Raw genomic sequence first — 16,353 nt, forward strand, 5'->3', positions numbered from 1 at the left:
TAGGACGAGGATATTTCTGTACGTCTTTTTTAATTTTATTTTTGTGGATCTTCTTGGAAGACCGCGATGGACGAAATAAACAAGTCGATCACAAAAAAAGACGCATTTTGTTTATTTTTTCTTTTTTTTTTTTTGAAAAATGCCCACTGCTTGCGACGGGGGTCTTGTGGCTGGAAGAGCCCGAAGTCTGCCAATTTGTAAGGAACAAATGCCTCCAATCCGAATGGAGGGCAAAATGTCACGACGGTGATATGCGAATACACATGTCTATCTATCTATCTATCTATCTATATATCTATGCTAGGAATAAACATTGAGTATGTGGTAGAACTACAGTTTTTCCCCTTTACCCTCCTTTTTTTTTTTCCTACTTGATATATATATATATATATATGAAATTGACTGTGTCGGCCGTATCGTGGCGGACGGGAGCCAAGAGTACGTGAAAAGATACGGATAATGAATATAGACTCGCGGCCGCAAACGATTCATACGGCAGCCGCTGCGGAGGCACGTGTTTCTTTTGAACTTCCCGGAGCCGGTCACCCTCAGCAGCGGCATGAGCTTTGATCTTGAGGTGCGCTTTCGCCCAACGGATCTTGTTGAACTGCAGGATGTGGTTAAGGTCTCCGTGATGGGGCGAGGCAGCTTTCCGGTGCGCTTGGAGTGCCAGACACCGTAACAAGCTGCTGTTGCCACCCCAGCATGATTTTTCCTATCTGGCAGTAGGCAGCACGGCGACGCACACCGTGAAGATGAAAAACACCGGTACCGTAACCGTGGCGTTTGAGTGGTGCGTCATGGAGCCATTTGTGATTTTGCCCGGACGCTCTATGCTGACAGCCACATCGCGGGCCAGGGAGTTTAGCCTCGAGAACCCCTCCATGGTGGATGCCGTCTTCGCATTGGAGACCGCAGACAACGCCATCCACTGCCCTTTCACCATCACGCCAGCCACCGGTGTCATCCGGCGTGGCGCGACACAAAAGTTCAAGGTTGTCTTTGCACCCGCCGTGTCGGGCATGGTGTACGTGAACGCCTACCGGGTGGTGACGCCCACCGGGAACACCGTTTCTGTGCAGTTGCGGGGCGTGGCTCTCGCCCCCAGCGTGCACACATCAACGACGGCAATCGACTTGGTGATGTGCGGCTCGGGGATGGGGTGGTGACAACACCGAAAAAGAAACCGTATTCAGTCGCAGAAGATCGAAGCGGCGCTCCCCAGCGTTTCTTTTTCATCAAAAATGCCTCTGACATGGCGCAGGAGTTTTGTTTTATGCCCAATTCACCGGGTGCGGTGTTTGTGGTGGAGCCGGTCTCGGGAGAACTCCCGGCGAAAGGCTCCGTGCGGGTGAAGGTGGAATTTCACCCCAAGTACCCCATTAATTATCTGCGCCGGCTCTTCATTCTCGTCAAGCATTTGGAGAACCTTTTGTATGTCGACCTTTTTGGCACAGCCTACGACAGTTTTACACGCCCCATGCCATGCAAGGCGAGGGACGTGGAGGCCTTCTTCTTGCGACACGAGTATGGTCTTGCGGGGGCCCAGCCGGAAGATCTTGTTGCCATCACCGACGCATTGCGAACTGGACATTCATACGAAGAAACGGCGTGCATGTTGTTGGCCTCAGTGTCGGAGTCGCAAGGCCCGGTACTATCCCAAGAGGAGCAGTACAAGGGCGTCACGAGGAAGCGTAAAGGACGATTGGATCTCTCTTATTTAATGACACCGTTTTCCGCGAGCGCGCCCTTCTGTGTTGGCGCAGACAAACTGGTGTTTGCACATGATGCAGAAGAACCACAACATATTTCGGTGTACAATAGGACCAATGCCCCCGCGGTGGCGTACTGGTGTATTCCGAGGGGTTGTGCATTCTTGGTGGTGCCGTTGCAGGAGGAAATACCACCCCACGCATGCTTCACATTTACTGTGACGATGCACGCTGACGCCTATTCAACCGTTGCGGATCAGTTCCTCGAGTGTTATGTGAACTTCAAGCAGATGTGTTCATTTCGCCTTGTAGATGAAGGGGGCTTCACGCCACCCCATTTCTTCACCGTGCGTTGCCAGCGGGAGTTGAATATCAACCCATTAAATGCAGGGACAATCGCGCCGTTGATCCACACTAGCAGTTCAATCAGTTTTCCCGCATGTCGCGCGGACGACATTGTGCACGCCGTCCTGGACCTGGAGAACAGGGGTGATGTGGCAGTCATGTTTACAATCGGCATTCACATTGATTTGTTGGAACCAAAAGGCAAAATGGAGTCCGACACTTCTGACAGGCAGATTGTCTTCAGCGACCCGGTGCATGGAATCATGTCCCCAAAACAGCGCCTCCCTGTTGTACTCTGGTTTCTTCCAAAAATTGCCGCACGATTTCGTGGAAGGGCAACCATCACGCTTAACCATAGTCCGGAGGACGAGATTGAGGTTGCCCTGTGCGGTGAGAGTTTCTCACCCGAACTGGTCGTCGAGGACAGCTCCATGATTGTCCTGCGCCCCACATGTGTGACGGGCGAGGCACGGCGTCCACTAAGAATATCAACCCGACGTGTATCATACTTGACGGACTCGCAGGCTGAATGCGGTTCTGGCTGACGCCTGCTCTTACCCAACGAGGGGAATATATATATATATGCTTATAGGAGCTTGTGAAAAGAATGATCGCGGGAGAGCTGGCTAACTTAATTAATGTATGTTTATATCCTGATAAATGAAGACATTCTTTATGATAATTTCTACCGTATGAATCTTTTGGGAAGAACGCGACTTTGTAGGGGCAGGGAGCCGATAGAGGCCAAATAATATTTGTTTTATTTTGCCATCCCACCCACCCCCTTGATTCCCACCACGCGGCGGGGTCTTGTGGTTGGAGGACCCCAAAGTCTGCCACTTCGTAAGTAATAATATGTAAATCCTAACTGAGGACTAAGGACCATGCTAGTGGTCCACAGAATTCTATATATATTGAATGAAAAGAAAACATTGAAGCAATTAACTAACGAACCTTTTTTCCTAACTTGTTTGGTTTCAATAGATTATTTCAGGATCCGGCCAGCTGCCCAGAAGATTATTCTAAAGATAATCTCAGGATCCGGCCAGCAGTCCACATGTGCAGATTCCAGGACTATTCTTTCCCTTTTATTTGTTCGGCGGATGATGGGGAGAATTATTTTTACTTTTTTTTTTTTTTTTTTTTTTTTTGAGCGTTTGTTTTTCAAAATTTTCTGGAAGGAATGTGCGGTGCTGTGAGATGTGTGTGTGTGTGGTGCTGTTGGGTCCTTTTGAACTCCTCTGTTTTTATTTCGGTTTATCGGATTTGTGAAACTCACTGTGAGCGGGAGGGCAGCGAGGGCGATGTCTTTTTCGTCCCTTTTATCCGCCCACCACGAAGACTGCCGCCCTTTTTGGGTGCATAACGAGCCTGGCCGTCGTGTATTTATTTATGAAGGTGCCTGCTTCCCCTCATATATATATATATATCTCCCTCTCTTTCTGTGTGTGTGCATGTCCGGAGACATCTGTCACTGTTGTCTTCTCTGTTTTTTTCTTTTCTTTTTTTTTGTCGTCAGCAGCGGCGAATAGTTAAAATTGCCAGTACGCATTTTTTAGTGCCGGAGAAGTGGGGGAGTAAAAATAAAACAAAAATAAAGCAGCAAAAATATCCGCGTGTGTTGCCCCTGACGGATGCCATCTCTTGTTGACAACCGGGATCGGCGCAGACGAAAACTTGGGATTGACTGTGTCGGCCGTGTCGTGTGGCGGCACTGGGAGCCCAACAATGAGTACGTGAAAAAGATACGGATAATGAATATAGACTCGCGGCCGCAAACGATTCAGTACGAGCAGCCGCTGCGGAAGCACGTGTTTCTTTTGAACTTCCCGGAGCCGGTCACCCTCAGCAGCGGCATGAGCTTTGATCTTGAGGTGCGCTTTCGCCCAACGGATCTTGTTGAACTGCAGGATGTGGTTAAAGTCTCCGTGATGGGGCGAGGCAGCTTTCCGGTGCGCTTGGAGTGCCAGACACCGTACACAAGGCTGCTGTTGCCGCCCCAGCATGACTTTTCCTATCTGGCAGTAGGCAGCACGGCGACGCACACCGTGAAGATGAAAAACACCGGTACCGTAACCGTGGCGTTTGAGTGGTGCGTCATGGAACCATTTGTGATTTTGCCCGGCCACGGCGTGATTGACGAGGGCGAGTCGATTGAGTTGACTCTCTTTTTTACGCCAACGGAGGCGTGTGCTTTGGTGGCGCAGGCGGTCTGCAAGATGACCGACAACAACGAGGTGCTGGCGTCCATGAAGTTGTCTGGGATAGGCAAATATCCCTTCATTCGTCTTGTGGAGCCGCGGCCACCGCAGGGGGGCAACACACTGCTGCTCGACTTTGGCTCTCTGCTGACAGCCACATCGCGGACCAAGGAGTTTAGCCTCGAGAACCCCTCCATGGTGGATGCCGTCTTCGCATTGGAGACCGCAGACAACGCCATCTCCCGCCCTTTCACCATCACGCCAGCCACCGGTGTCATCCGGCGTGGCGCGACGCAAAAGTTCAAGGTTGTCTTTGCACCCGCCGTGTCGGGCATGGTGTACGTGAACGCCTACCGGGTGGTGACGCCCACCGGGAACACCGTTTCTGTGCAGTTGCGGGGCGTGGCTCTCGCCCCCAGCGTGCACACATCAACGACGACAATCGACTTTGGTGATGTGCGGCTCGGGGAGGATGGGGTGGTGACGACACCGACAAAGAAACCGTATTCAGTCGCAGAAGATCGAAGCGGCGCCCCTCAGCGTTTTTTTTTCATCAAAAATGCCTCTGACATGGCGCAGGAGTTTTGTTTTATGCCCAATTCACCGGGTGCGGTGTTTGTGGTGGAGCCGGTCTCGGGAGAACTCCCGGCAAAAGGCTCCGTGCGGGTGAAGGTGGAATTTCACCCCAAGTACCCCATTAATTATCTGCGCCGGCTCTTCATTCTCGTCAAGCATTTGGAGAACCTTTTGTATGTCGACCTTTTTGGCACAGCCTACGACAGTTTTACACGCCCCATGCCATGCAAGGCGAGTGACGTGGAGGCCTTCTTCTTGCGACACGAGTATGGTCTTGCGGGGGCCCAGCCGGAAGATCTTGTCGCCATCACCGACGCATTGCGAACTGGACATTCATACGAAGAAACGGCGTGCATGTTGTTGGCCTCAGTGTCGGAGTCGCAAGGCCCGGTACCATCCCAAGAGGAGCAGCACAAGGGCGTCACGAGGAAGCGTAAAGGACGATTGGATCTCTCGTATTTAATGACACCGTTTTCCGCGAACGCGCCCTTCTGTGTTGGCGCAGACAAACTGGTGTTTGCACATGATGCAGAGGAGCCTCAACATATTTCGGTGTACAATAGGACCAATGCCCCCGCGGTGGCGTACTGGTGTATTCCGAGGGGTTGTGCTTTCTTGGTGGTGCCGTTGCAGGAGGAAATACCACCCCACGCATGCTTCACATTTACTGTGACGATGCACGCCGACGCCTATTCGCCCGTTTCGGATCAGTTCCTCGAGTGTTATGTGAACTTCAAGCAGATGTGTTCATTTCGCCTTGTAGATGAAGGGGGCTTCACGCCACCCCATTTCTTCACCGTGCGTTGCCAGCGGGAGTTGAATATCAACCCATTAAATGCAGGGACAATCGCGCCGTTGATCCACACCAGCAGGTCAATCAGTTTTCCCGCGTGTCGCGCGGACGACATTGTGCACGCCGTCCTGGACCTGGAGAACAGGGGTGATGTGGCGGTCATGTTTACAATCGGCATTCACATCGATTTGTTGGAACCAAAAGGCAAAATGGAGTCCGACACTTCTGACAGGCGGATTGTCTTCAGCGACCCGGTGCATGGAATCATGTCCCCAAAACAGCGCCTCCCTGTTGTACTCTGGTTTCTTCCAAAAATTGCCGAACGATTTCGTGGAAGGGCAACCATCACGCTTAACCATAGTCCGGAGGACGAGATTGAGGTTGCCCTGTGCGGTGAGAGTTTCTCACCCGAACTGGTCGTCGAGGACAGCTCCATGATTGTCCTGCGCCCCACATGTGTGACGGGCGAGGCACGGCGTCCACTAAGTATATTCAACCCGACGTGTATTCCGATTACATTTTACGTGCAACCCTCAACGGAGCTCGCTCATGTGCTGCAAGTGGACCCTGCCTCCGGTGTTCTTGCGGCTGGGCAGCAGATGCACTTGACGCTGCTCTTTACCCCAAGCGAGGGAATGATGTACGAGGGACGTATCAACTTTTTCATTTCTCATACGGACACCAAGAGGATGACATCCTCACGTGGCAGCGTCAACCGGGCGGAGGAGGACCAGAAAAATCTTATCTCGTGTCCATGCACGGCTGAGGGTCAGTACGCCGTGGTTGAAGTGGAGCCGGTGGTCATGCAGCACGAGGGTCCCGCCATGCAGGAGAAGACCTTCGAGTGGACCATCTACAACAGCAGCCTTTGTGATGTGTGCTACGAGGTGCGCTGGCTCTCAAAGACGGCGCCGACACATCATCACGATCATAGAGCGCCATCTGTGCAATTGAGTCATAACAAATGTGGGACACTCTCGGCACGCTCCCACACCGTCGTGCTCGTGACCTTGCGACCGCAGACAGGATTCTCGGAGTACATCTTGTATATAATTGTGGCTGGGAGCGGGGTGCCACTGGGCACGATACCCCATCCAACAACTCTGGAAGAGGTGCGGCAGCACCCACACTGCGAGGTACAGTTGATAGGCACGCGACCGGCTGTTCAAATCACAGATGTGGGCTCTTTGGAACAACACCGATCTCAATTGTGGTGTCAGCTTGCTATCAACAGCGTTAATGAAGTTCTTGCGGCACCCGTACAGTCCACCGACTTGGAGACCGATTCTTTTGCATTTCTGCGGTACATTCGTGGTCTTGAGCCGATCTTTATGGATTTGGGTGTGGGCAACGTCCTTGATGCCAGGAAGGAGGTCTTACTCTGTTTTGAGAATGCAGGATCCGGCCCGGCGTTGTTTCGCTTTTGGGATCCAACCGAACACGAGGGAGGTAACGAGACATGGTTTCTTGACGATGAGGAGTTGGAGGATGTACAACAAATTCTTTGCGACCGTCTGTTGGAAATCTCGCCGCGGGAAGGAACGATTCCGGTGGGTTCGCGGAAGGTGATCACAATCACCTATCGCCACACTGTGGTAGGAGAGCATTCTCTTCCGGTGTTGCTTCGCTTGGATGAGGGCAAGAAGGCACTGTTGGTCTTGGAGGGACGCACCGTCTCACCCGACGCCAATGCACTGGCATTTCATCATCCTTCTGTATATAATCTTCACCCTGTGGCTCTTGGCGACCTGGAGCCCCCATTGCAGATCACGACAATTGAAAACGTGGCCCCCCATCCAGTGAAGTACATCCTGCAGGAGGATTTGGAGCAACGGGTGGCAGAGAAGAATTGTGGATTTCCGGTTTTTCAGTGTCTTAACCCATCCGGCGTGATTCCTGCTGGAGGGTCAGCACAGCTAAAATGGTACTTCCGCCCGCTAGAGGCTCGAACGTACAGCGTCAAGGTCTCGCTGCGCACAGCGGGTGGCGAGGATTACTGCCTGCAGTTTGTGGGTGCCGGCTACCACCCCAAGAAGGTCCCACCGGAGACGGTTCGCGCCATGACAAACGATGCCTTTTTGCCCATCCCTGTTTCGTCTGCACTTCGTCTTCCAGTGGAGAAGTGCCCTTTGACGTTGTCGATGAACGTGATGCGTGTTGGGGCGGCTCCAAGTTTTTCGCTTCACCGTCGCTTATGCTACCTGGAGAACGAACACCCGACTCACACTTACTCGTTTCTTTGGAAGACCCACCTTGAGCCAGGGAGCTCGATCATGAAGGTGACACCCCCCAGCGGGGTGCTTGGCCCGGGACAAAAAGTGCGATGCTGCCTAAGCCTTTACTGCGGTAGTCTGAGCCAAATTTTGGAGACCCCCATATTTTGCTACTTCAGCAACGAAGCGACGTCCACCGCTGCCGGGAAAGGCGCACGGACCCTGGAGTTTTCCGCCGCCGAAGGCAAGTTTGCAGAGAGTGAGGCGGCAGAAGAGGATGCATTTGACGACCCGCTACTCGATGCCAAAACGCCGCCCGGAAAGACCTTTGAACGTTCCACGTGCACGAAGCCACGTCCGCCTGGCAATAATAGAAAACGGTTGCCGGTAAATTTTCTTCCATCAGAGGATCAGAGTGTGCGGGCGGTTGCTCCTGCTGCTTCCGCCGCTGCTGCTGCTGTCTTGACGCCGACGATAACGAATACTCAAATCCATGCGTCTCTGGGACTGCCAGAACCAAAAGACACGTCTGTGATGGTGGGGCACTCGCTTGAAGTACTGGTCCAAGCGCGGATTATGCCCATCGAGGAATATGAGGATCTCTATGGAAAGCGGGCCCTGCAGCAGATGCACTTCCCTACACTTTGCCAGAACTATGTGGATCCCGCAAATCTTCTCCCTGTCACGCAGAAATCAATTGGACGGGATTGGCGTGTACTCTTCTGATGAGGCATCCGTGGCACTGAGGGTGCTGGATGGGATGCTGCGCGCCACCATCACACGGCCACAGGTTTACGCTTCCTTCACGGAGCCTGTCCGGGAGGACATTCCCTACTACAGAGAAATGGTTCATGCAGATTTTGGCCCCGTCGCCGGCCCCGGTGGTGCTGTTTCAGCTTTATTGTTCAATCAGTCTGAATCCATACCGAGTGGCGTCGTTCGGTCGTGCGTCTCTTTAGCCGAAAAGGCGGACGGGAGGCAGACGGACGATGCACACAGTGCGGTTTCTGCAATGAAGCCGGGAGAGACGGTGCGGAGTCGTGGCGCTGTGGTTAACTTTCTGGAGGAAGTGCTTGCTGACGTGACGCTTCAGGCTGTTGGCTCCGTTGCGGAGCGGCTGCAAGTCTCCAGTAGAAAAAATCCCAAAAGGGTGGAGAGTTAATTGACAATGCATCCCTTTCTGTACGTTTCAAGATGTAAAGACCAAAGCCATTGATGTGAGATCAGTCACAGACCGAGAGACACCGAAGGACATACCTGTCCTGCTCCCTCTTCCCTCATTCTTGCATGGTTTTAACTGTCTTTTCCTTCCCAATTTTTTTTTTTTTTTTTTTTGGTTGGAAACGTAAACTCTGTTCCCTTTTTTCCCTTTTCTGTATTTCTGTTTTTCACGCAATGCCTGCTTTCAAATACTAGTCCAGGGAAAAAGACATGGTCTTCCAGAAGAAGAAGGCGGAGGTGACCGTCCGCACGTCGCAGTTCAAGGTGAACAAGCTGCTCAACCGCAAGCAGTTCATCGTGGAGGTGAACCACCCCGGCTGGTGCGGCACCGTCCCCGCGAAGCTCATCCGCAGCCGTCTTGCGTCGCTCTACAAGGTCGCCGACGAGAATCAGATTTCCGTCTTTGGCTTCAAGACGAAGTTTGGTGGGGGCAAGACGACCGGCTTCGGTCTCATCTACGACGACCTCGCCGCCCTGAAGCGCATTGAGCCCAACTACCGCAAGGCCCGTCTCGGCATGGGCAAGAAGAAGCAGCCGGCCCGTAAGTCTGTGAAGGAGCGCCGCAATCGCAACAAGAAGATCCGCGGCAAGGCGAAGGGCAAGATGCAGACGAAGAAAAAGTAAGCGGATTGGTGTTGTGGAGTTTGTGCTATTCCCTGCGAACTCATTTGTTTTTTTTTTTCTGTTTTGTTTGCTTTTTTTTTTTTTTTCCGCACCATCCGCTTTTTCCCATCCGTGATGGGCGGCATGTGAGACTCTGGTGCTGTGTTCACGACGTGTGTGTGTGTGTGTGTGTGCTGTGGGGGCAAAGGGTCGCCGTGTATTAGCTGTCGGCGAGCCCTTTTCTTGTTCATTAAATCTTTTTTTTTCTTTTTTCCCTTTTCTCTTCTTTCGCATACGCCCGCATCTTGTCGTTGTGGGGGGAACAGAGGAAAAAGACATGGTCTTCCAGAAGAAGAAGGCGGAGGTGACCGTCCGCACGTCGCAGTTCAAGGTGAACAAGCTGCTCAACCGCAAGCAGTTCATCGTGGAGGTGAACCACCCCGGCTGGTGCGGCACCGTCCCCGCGAAGCTCATCCGCAGCCGCCTTGCGTCGCTCTACAAGGTCGCCGACGAGAATCAGATTTCCGTCTTTGGCTTCAAGACGAAGTTTGGTGGGGGCAAGACGACCGGCTTCGGTCTCATCTACGACGACCTCGCCGCCCTGAAGCGCATTGAGCCCAACTACCGCAAGGCCCGTCTCGGCATGGGCAAGAAGAAGCAGCCGGCCCGTAAGTCTGTGAAGGAGCGCCGCAATCGCAACAAGAAGATCCGCGGCAAGGCGAAGGGCAAGATGCAGACGAAGAAAAAGTAAGCGGATTGGTGGTTGCTGTCGCGTCATCACCGTCTTTGCCATGCTTTGTTCCTCAAGTCCATTTTTTTTTTAAATTGCTTCAAATATTTTGCGTGTCTTCTTTTTTTTTTTTTCTTTTCCTCCGGCTGTCACCCTGTACGACATTAAAACTTTTCTGCTTTCTGCTGCCGCTCTGTCTTTAACACATTTTTTTTTTTTTTTTTTCTTTCGTGGTCCTTTTCCTTTTCTAATTGTTGCGAGGTGCAGGGCGAGGATAGGGGAGCTGCACGGTGGCGACGGCGATTGAGGGATGAGACCGCTCCTCGTCATTGCAACGTGGCACGGATTTGCGGTTTCTGGCGGCAACGTCGTGCGGAGGGGGGGGGAGAGAGAGCGACTCGGCAGCTTGCTTATTTTCAGGAATCGAAGCAAAGAAGCAGGGCAGAGTGAGGCAAACATTGAGGGGGAAGGTGTAAGGGCGCCGAGGTGCGCTTCGCCCCTTGTCTACTCTTTTGGTCAGTTTCTCCTGTTTCTTTTGCGCTCCAATTGCTCCCTTGTTTTTGTTTTTTTCTTTTTGATCGGCTCAAAAATAAATGTGTTTTTTTCTCTTTTCTTATGTGTGCTCTTGCCAGCAACTTAGGTGGAGTGCCGTTCCCCACCCTTTTCCCGGCGTCCCGCTTCTGCACGCGAGGGAATGAAAAGGCCCGCAGAAGGTCACACGCAATCAATTTTTTTTTTTGTTTTGTTTTTGCAAGACTCTAATGAGGCATGGAAATTGTGAAGCATGACGAGAGCATCACAACCGTCACTTTTGGCTGGGCGCGGGCTGGCGACGGATATATTGTGCAGGGGCCACAGGTGTTACATAAAGGCGGTGGTGTAAGCCCCTACAGGCCAGTGATTGGTGGCCTCGCGCTGCCACCAGGCAAGGGGAAATTTTTCTACGAGATTACGACCAATACAGATGCATGCAAGCTCGGCCTGTGCACGGAGGAGGCATTCCGCACGGATGGTGACCTTCAGGAGGTTGAGCTCGGCAAACGGTGCAACTTTTCCGCACAGGGTGAGATACCGTCTTCTGACAATTGCTGGGTTTTTAATTGCCAGACTTCCACAGTGGAGATTAACGGCAGGGAGCAGAAGAAATTGTGGCGTCTGTTTGTCCCTGTATCAGGCGCCCGCTTTGGCTTTCTCGTTGACACAAACGTGGGGCTTGTTCAATTGTTTGTCAATGGCGAGTACCAAGGCATTGTCTTTGACTCTTGTTTAGGCTTGATGGACAAAACACTCTGCCCCTGCATCGGGTTGGAAGGGATGGATATGAATAATTTAAGCATAGGTGTGGGTAGCAAGAGCGCCTTTGTGAGCCCTCTGAAAGAATCTCCTGCATACTTGTCCTTCCGCGAAGGAAAGGATGCGACTCTGTGAGGTTTTTATTTATCTATGCGTGCTTCTGTGGAGGCGGCTTTCTGTTCTGGAACCGCGTGAGTGTGGTGTTGTTGCGAATGCGGTACACTGTTGGCTAGTAAGTTTGACTAATTTGTCTTTTATGTCTTTTTTTTTTTTTTGTGGTGTTTGTTTGTGTGTATGTGTGTCTTTGTCCATGTGAAAGCGGCCTCTTCGCGTCCTGCCGCCTGTTCGTTTCTCTCCGTGTCTCTCTTTATGTGTGTGTGTGTGCGCGCGTGGGCCGTTTTTCATATTGACGTCCTACTTTTCAAATTTTTTTTCTTCTTTGTTGATTTTTTGTTTCTACCTTTCACTGGACTTATCTCACTTTGTGTGTGTCTGGCAGGAGTGGAGCGGAGTCGAAAGAGGGATGGGGGAGGAGAAGAAGGGGGGTTGGCAGGCCATGGACATTAGGGCTTCTCCCGCCGTGGGAGCCACGGAGACGAGGGATGAGCTGAAGAGGAATCATGAGGACGATGCCCTGAACGCGGACGCCGGTGTGGGGTGCGGCGGAGTTGAAGACTTTGCATTGGCGGAGGAGCAGGAGGAGGAGGGCTGGTGCATGCCACACGGTACGGCCGAAGACAAGAAGGCGGGCCAGGGTTACCTTAGGTGCGATCTCTGCAACGAATTTCTTTCCGAGGACGAAGACCTGCACCAACAACGCCATCACGCGGAGCTGGCAAACTGGTGCGGCAAAGTCCTTTCAGTAGAGGCGAAGGAAATGTGCATGAGACCTGTGCCACTGGAGCAAATTGGCAATCTTGGCCTTTTTGTGATGGAGAGTGTCGCGGAGCTGGACATGGGCCGGGAGGCATTTGCGGTGATCCAGCGCGCATCTAAACAGCTCAATGAAATTATCGGCAGTTTTATGAGGAACGCACAGGTCTTCCTCTTTGGGGGTTGCGTCGCGTGTGGCTCATGGGATGGCGTCGGCGACGCCGATTTCACGGTATTGGAATCCTCTCATGGCTGGCGACTGAAGGAAGGAGTGTGGGAGAATCCGGATGAGACGCGATGCATTTTTCAGATTGCCGGTGCACTCCGCAATGCCGGCTTCTTGTATAGTGAGTTGGAGCCTGTTGTCCGGACGCGCGTGCCTGTATTGAAGAGGAAACAAAAGGTACGAGCACCTCTGCGTATCCCGATGAGGCACGACGGCTTCAAGCTTGTCTACGTCTTCTCGGAACCACCTCCCAGGAATGCGTACAATGATTTTCTGCGGGAGGCACGGGATAGACAGATCAAAGTGGAGGAGAATTGTCCAAATGAAGTGACGCTTCACTTGAATACGGCCCATGATGCACTGCGGTATTACCAGGCCAGGGAACGGGGACTGGGAAATGTGACGAAGAGATGGAAATCCGATCATCAGTTACCGGATATCTTTTCTCTCGATTTTGACATCAGCTGCAGGCCGCTAGGGGTGCGTAACAGCTGGTTTATGCGTCAATATTTCTCCCAGCATTCTGTGGCTCGGGCGGGTCTTGCATTTCTCAAACGATGGAGTAAACAAAGTGGAATTAACAATGCCCTGAGGGGATATCTGACGTCTTACGCCATCATGGTCCTTTGGGCGTACTACTTGCTGCGGCGTGGTCTCGTCGAATATATTGACCCCGCATCTTTTTCCCTCACGCCGTCTATTGACCAGCTGGAGGTCTCATACCTTCCTCTCCTGAGAGATGACGGCGATGGCGGTGAATCCATGAGGAGTGTGTCACAATCCCCAAAGTTGGAGCCAATGCGAGGGGAACTTGGTTCCTGTGTAGCGGGTTTCTTCTCCTTCTATGCGTGTTTTCCATGGGAGGAGCTTGTTGTCTCGTTGCGAGCGCGGGATGGAGATGTGACACGGGAGAGTCTTGGCTGGGTGGAGGCCTCCGAGGTGAAAGCAATCAGGTTGAGGGACCGGGTTTGGTACCGCATGTGCATCGAGGACCCGTATGAGGACAATTTAAATCTCGGACGCCATCTCTCGCCCAAGAAGTTTGCCTTTGTGCAATCGCAGTTTGTTGTCGCCCACAGTTTGTTGATGCGTGGCCGGCCGGAGCGGCTCCTCGAGGACGCTAGAGCATTGGCGAGCATCACGCTGCGGGCGTTGTTACACCGCATCGTGTACGAGGAGGGACTGACGGAGTTGTCGCCGTCAGAGGCGCGGGATTTTATCCTCTCGCGGCTCGATGAGGAGAAGTTGGGTTACTACGAAGTGCAGTATTCACTCGAATCCCTCTGCAATATGCTCCTGCAGATATGCAACAACAACAACAACAGCAAACGCAGCAACCCCTCCAATACCGAGGAGGAGAGCACTCACGACCCGACTTGTCCTCATGCCGAGGAAGGTGGTATTGATGGCGACGCTCATCAGGGGGATGCGGGACGTGTCGACGGCACGGAGCGACCACCCTCACCTCGCTCATGCCTACACGAAATTGACGAGAAGATGCGCGCAGCATGTCGTTTGGGGATCCCCGATGAAGAGGTCCCTGCGTCGGTGCGAGGGGCGTACTTCTTTGCATGCGGCCGTGCCTTCCGCACCGCGGCGGAAAGGGATGTTCTGCAGGTACACGTGAATGCCCTGTCACGCGTTTGGCGGGATGCGTCCATGGAGATTGAAGAGGTACGCGTGAAACTGGAGGATGTACTCCCGACGGCAGTGCGGGATCCTGCACTCATCGACGTTCTCCTTCAATACCCGGGGGTGCATGACATACTGCAGGTGGAGGACCGCCAGCACGGTGAAGCGGAAAGGCCTGTTGTGCGCGAGAAGCTGCCCCGGAGGAAGGGTTTATTAGCTTTTACTGTGAGGCGTGCGCAGAATTCATTTGTAGGAAAGTGCAGCGACTGTAGGCAGGAGAATGTTTCCGTGTGGCGTACAAACAACCATCGCCGGGACCCAGGCAATTACTGTGACGCCTGCTGGAAATTGTACGAAGAGGCCTACCAAACGTGAGGAGACCCATCCATTTATTCATCCAGAAATACACACACACACAGAGAGAGAAAGAGAGAGAGAGAGACACCCAGATAAGAAGGAACCTCCCCAAAAGAAATGAGATAAAACCGGGATGTGGTTTTTGCAAGTCTCACTTTTTGTTGCTTGCACCTCGTAGAACCCGCTGGCACGCACATTTAAGGATAGATATGCAAGTGGTGCCTCTTTTTTTCTTTTATTTTCCGTTTCTCTTTTTTTTTTTTTTGTGCGTCTGCAACGTGTGCGTGCGTGGCTGATATCATTTTGCGGCGATTACCCGCTTTTTTTTTTATTACGAGCAAGTTTTTTTTTTTTTGTTCTGCTACTTAAAGTTTGGGCGGTGCTTGTTGTGTCGCGGGGATTACCCCGCAATTTTGGCCTGCCATTCCATACGACGGGTCAACACGGCGCACCGCCGGGGGATCAAAAGGCACTGAACGTGAAGGAAGAAGCGAGAGCGAAAAAAGAAGCATGCATGTGTTTTTCCTTTTCCTTTTTTTTTTTTTTTTGTGTGTGGTTATGGACGGATGGATGAGATGCGTGCAACGTAGACGCGCAAAAACGAAGAAACAAATGTGTTGGCGTCTCTACTCCACCCTTTCTTTTTGTGAGTTGTTTTCTTTTCTTTTTTTTTTTCTTTTTTTTTTTTTTGGAGCATTTGCGAGTTTCTTCTTTGCATGTATAAACAATTGTCTTTTTTTCTTTTTTTTTCTCTCTTTTTTTCTCTTTTCTTGCCGGATTGCCACTTCATGTAGACACGGCGGGGCATGTCCACCATTGCGCCAGCCCTGCTGCTGGCAGTCAAGAACAACTGCGGCGGCAAGCAGAAAAATACGAGTGTCAACTTTCCGGCGCCGTTGAGCCTTCAGCGGAAGACATCATGCCTGCGGCTGCCTAGTGCATTGACGCGAGATACAGCGACGCCGGTTCACTTTCCTTTTTGTTTTTTTTTTCCACGCACTCTTCAGACCTTTTCATTTCCCTCCTCGTCTTTTTTCACCGATACGCGGGGCAAACTCAGAAAGGGGAATAAAACGAGGGAAAACGTCTGCTACGCGGTGCACACCGGGCAATTTCTCAGTTGCGTGCTGCATTACCAAAGCGGCGTGAGACATGCCTTTTCTTCCTTCCTTTCTTTTTTGGCCCTCCGCGCTTGTCTTCTTTGTGGTTTGTGTGTTCTGTGAGGCCTGTGGCCCGGCCACGTTGCTATTCCCGCCACGCAACCAACTGCTCCTTCGCATGAGCAAGCGGCACATTTCTGGGCGTCAATCAACACGGCTTTGTGCGTTTTGGCGCAAGTAGTTGCTGCGAGAACCAAACCGTTCTTCAGGGAGGGGTTGGGCGCAAAAACCAAGCAGCGAAGCGCCAAACCAATAAAAACAACCATAAGATGTGCAGAGCGGGTTGGGTGGGAGGGAGGGAAATGTGATTTTTGTCTTGCTCCTCATGGCTTTTGTTTCTTAGTTGTGGTGAGCATCCTGCGTTTTTCTTTTCTCTCTCTCTTTTTTTTTTTTTTTTTTTTTTCCAGTGGGTTGAGTG

The 16,353-nt window shown here is 52.1% G+C and overlaps 5 protein-coding genes and 1 pseudogene across 5 annotated transcripts, besides 30 other annotated features; all 6 read left to right on the forward strand.

Moving 5' to 3' along the window:
• Positions 1–395: part of a sequence feature (areas merged during assembly that could not be assigned to a particular haplotype. This can correspond to areas where the two haplotypes were merged or to regions with more than two copies in the genome that were merged during assembly.) that runs on past the window's edge.
• Positions 140–208: a mobile genetic element.
• Positions 267–299: a microsatellite.
• Positions 375–394: a microsatellite.
• On the forward strand, positions 392–2,602 carry Tc00.1047053507681.120 (annotated as a pseudogene).
• Positions 396–1,280: a sequence feature (haploid, non-Esmeraldo-like haplotype).
• Positions 1,281–2,540: a sequence feature (areas merged during assembly that could not be assigned to a particular haplotype. This can correspond to areas where the two haplotypes were merged or to regions with more than two copies in the genome that were merged during assembly.).
• Positions 2,541–2,707: a sequence feature (haploid, non-Esmeraldo-like haplotype).
• Positions 2,648–3,079: a mobile genetic element.
• Positions 2,708–3,052: a sequence feature (areas not merged during assembly with more than two copies in the genome that could not be assigned to a particular haplotype).
• Positions 3,053–3,112: a sequence feature (haploid, non-Esmeraldo-like haplotype).
• Positions 3,113–4,457: a sequence feature (haploid, Esmeraldo-like haplotype).
• Positions 3,177–3,208: a microsatellite.
• Positions 3,538–3,568: a microsatellite.
• On the forward strand, positions 3,692–8,566 carry Tc00.1047053507681.130 (uncharacterized protein; the record flags this gene model as incomplete). Its single annotated transcript, XM_813489.1, has 1 exon — positions 3,692–8,566. The coding sequence occupies one exon, from the start codon at positions 3,692–3,694 to the stop codon at positions 8,564–8,566; it is 4,875 nt and encodes a 1,624-aa protein (XP_818582.1).
• Positions 4,458–4,853: a sequence feature (haploid, non-Esmeraldo-like haplotype).
• Positions 4,854–6,113: a sequence feature (heterozygous, Esmeraldo-like haplotype).
• Positions 6,114–12,526: a sequence feature (areas merged during assembly that could not be assigned to a particular haplotype. This can correspond to areas where the two haplotypes were merged or to regions with more than two copies in the genome that were merged during assembly.).
• Positions 8,269–8,300: a microsatellite.
• Positions 9,156–9,175: a microsatellite.
• Tc00.1047053507681.150 (40S ribosomal protein S24E, putative) lies at positions 9,272–9,685 on the forward strand (the record flags this gene model as incomplete). Its single annotated transcript, XM_813491.1, has 1 exon — positions 9,272–9,685. The coding sequence occupies one exon, from the start codon at positions 9,272–9,274 to the stop codon at positions 9,683–9,685; it is 414 nt and encodes a 137-aa protein (XP_818584.1).
• Positions 9,729–9,771: a microsatellite.
• Positions 9,838–9,858: a microsatellite.
• Positions 9,920–9,953: a sequence feature (T-rich).
• Tc00.1047053507681.160 (40S ribosomal protein S24E, putative) lies at positions 10,002–10,415 on the forward strand (the record flags this gene model as incomplete). The annotated part of the gene is made up of 1 exon (XM_813493.1): positions 10,002–10,415. The coding sequence occupies one exon, from the start codon at positions 10,002–10,004 to the stop codon at positions 10,413–10,415; it is 414 nt and encodes a 137-aa protein (XP_818586.1).
• On the forward strand, positions 11,163–11,822 carry Tc00.1047053507681.170 (uncharacterized protein; the record flags this gene model as incomplete). Its single annotated transcript, XM_813495.1, has 1 exon — positions 11,163–11,822. The coding sequence occupies one exon, from the start codon at positions 11,163–11,165 to the stop codon at positions 11,820–11,822; it is 660 nt and encodes a 219-aa protein (XP_818588.1).
• Tc00.1047053507681.180 (uncharacterized protein) lies at positions 12,211–14,793 on the forward strand (the record flags this gene model as incomplete). The annotated part of the gene is made up of 1 exon (XM_813497.1): positions 12,211–14,793. One exon carries the CDS (start codon positions 12,211–12,213, stop codon positions 14,791–14,793), a length of 2,583 nt encoding a protein of 860 aa, XP_818590.1.
• Positions 12,527–12,561: a sequence feature (areas merged during assembly that could not be assigned to a particular haplotype. This can correspond to areas where the two haplotypes were merged or to regions with more than two copies in the genome that were merged during assembly.).
• Positions 12,562–14,210: a sequence feature (areas merged during assembly that could not be assigned to a particular haplotype. This can correspond to areas where the two haplotypes were merged or to regions with more than two copies in the genome that were merged during assembly.).
• Positions 14,211–14,626: a sequence feature (areas merged during assembly that could not be assigned to a particular haplotype. This can correspond to areas where the two haplotypes were merged or to regions with more than two copies in the genome that were merged during assembly.).
• Positions 14,627–16,353: part of a sequence feature (areas merged during assembly that could not be assigned to a particular haplotype. This can correspond to areas where the two haplotypes were merged or to regions with more than two copies in the genome that were merged during assembly.) that runs on past the window's edge.
• Positions 14,836–14,860: a microsatellite.
• Positions 15,001–15,040: a sequence feature (T-rich).
• Positions 15,430–15,465: a microsatellite.
• Positions 15,509–15,547: a sequence feature (T-rich).
• Positions 16,298–16,338: a microsatellite.

The sequence above is a fragment of the Trypanosoma cruzi genome (genome assembly GCF_000209065.1).
Source record: "Trypanosoma cruzi strain CL Brener chromosome Unknown tcruzi_1047053507681, whole genome shotgun sequence".
Lineage (NCBI taxonomy): Eukaryota > Euglenozoa > Kinetoplastea > Trypanosomatida > Trypanosomatidae > Trypanosoma > Trypanosoma cruzi.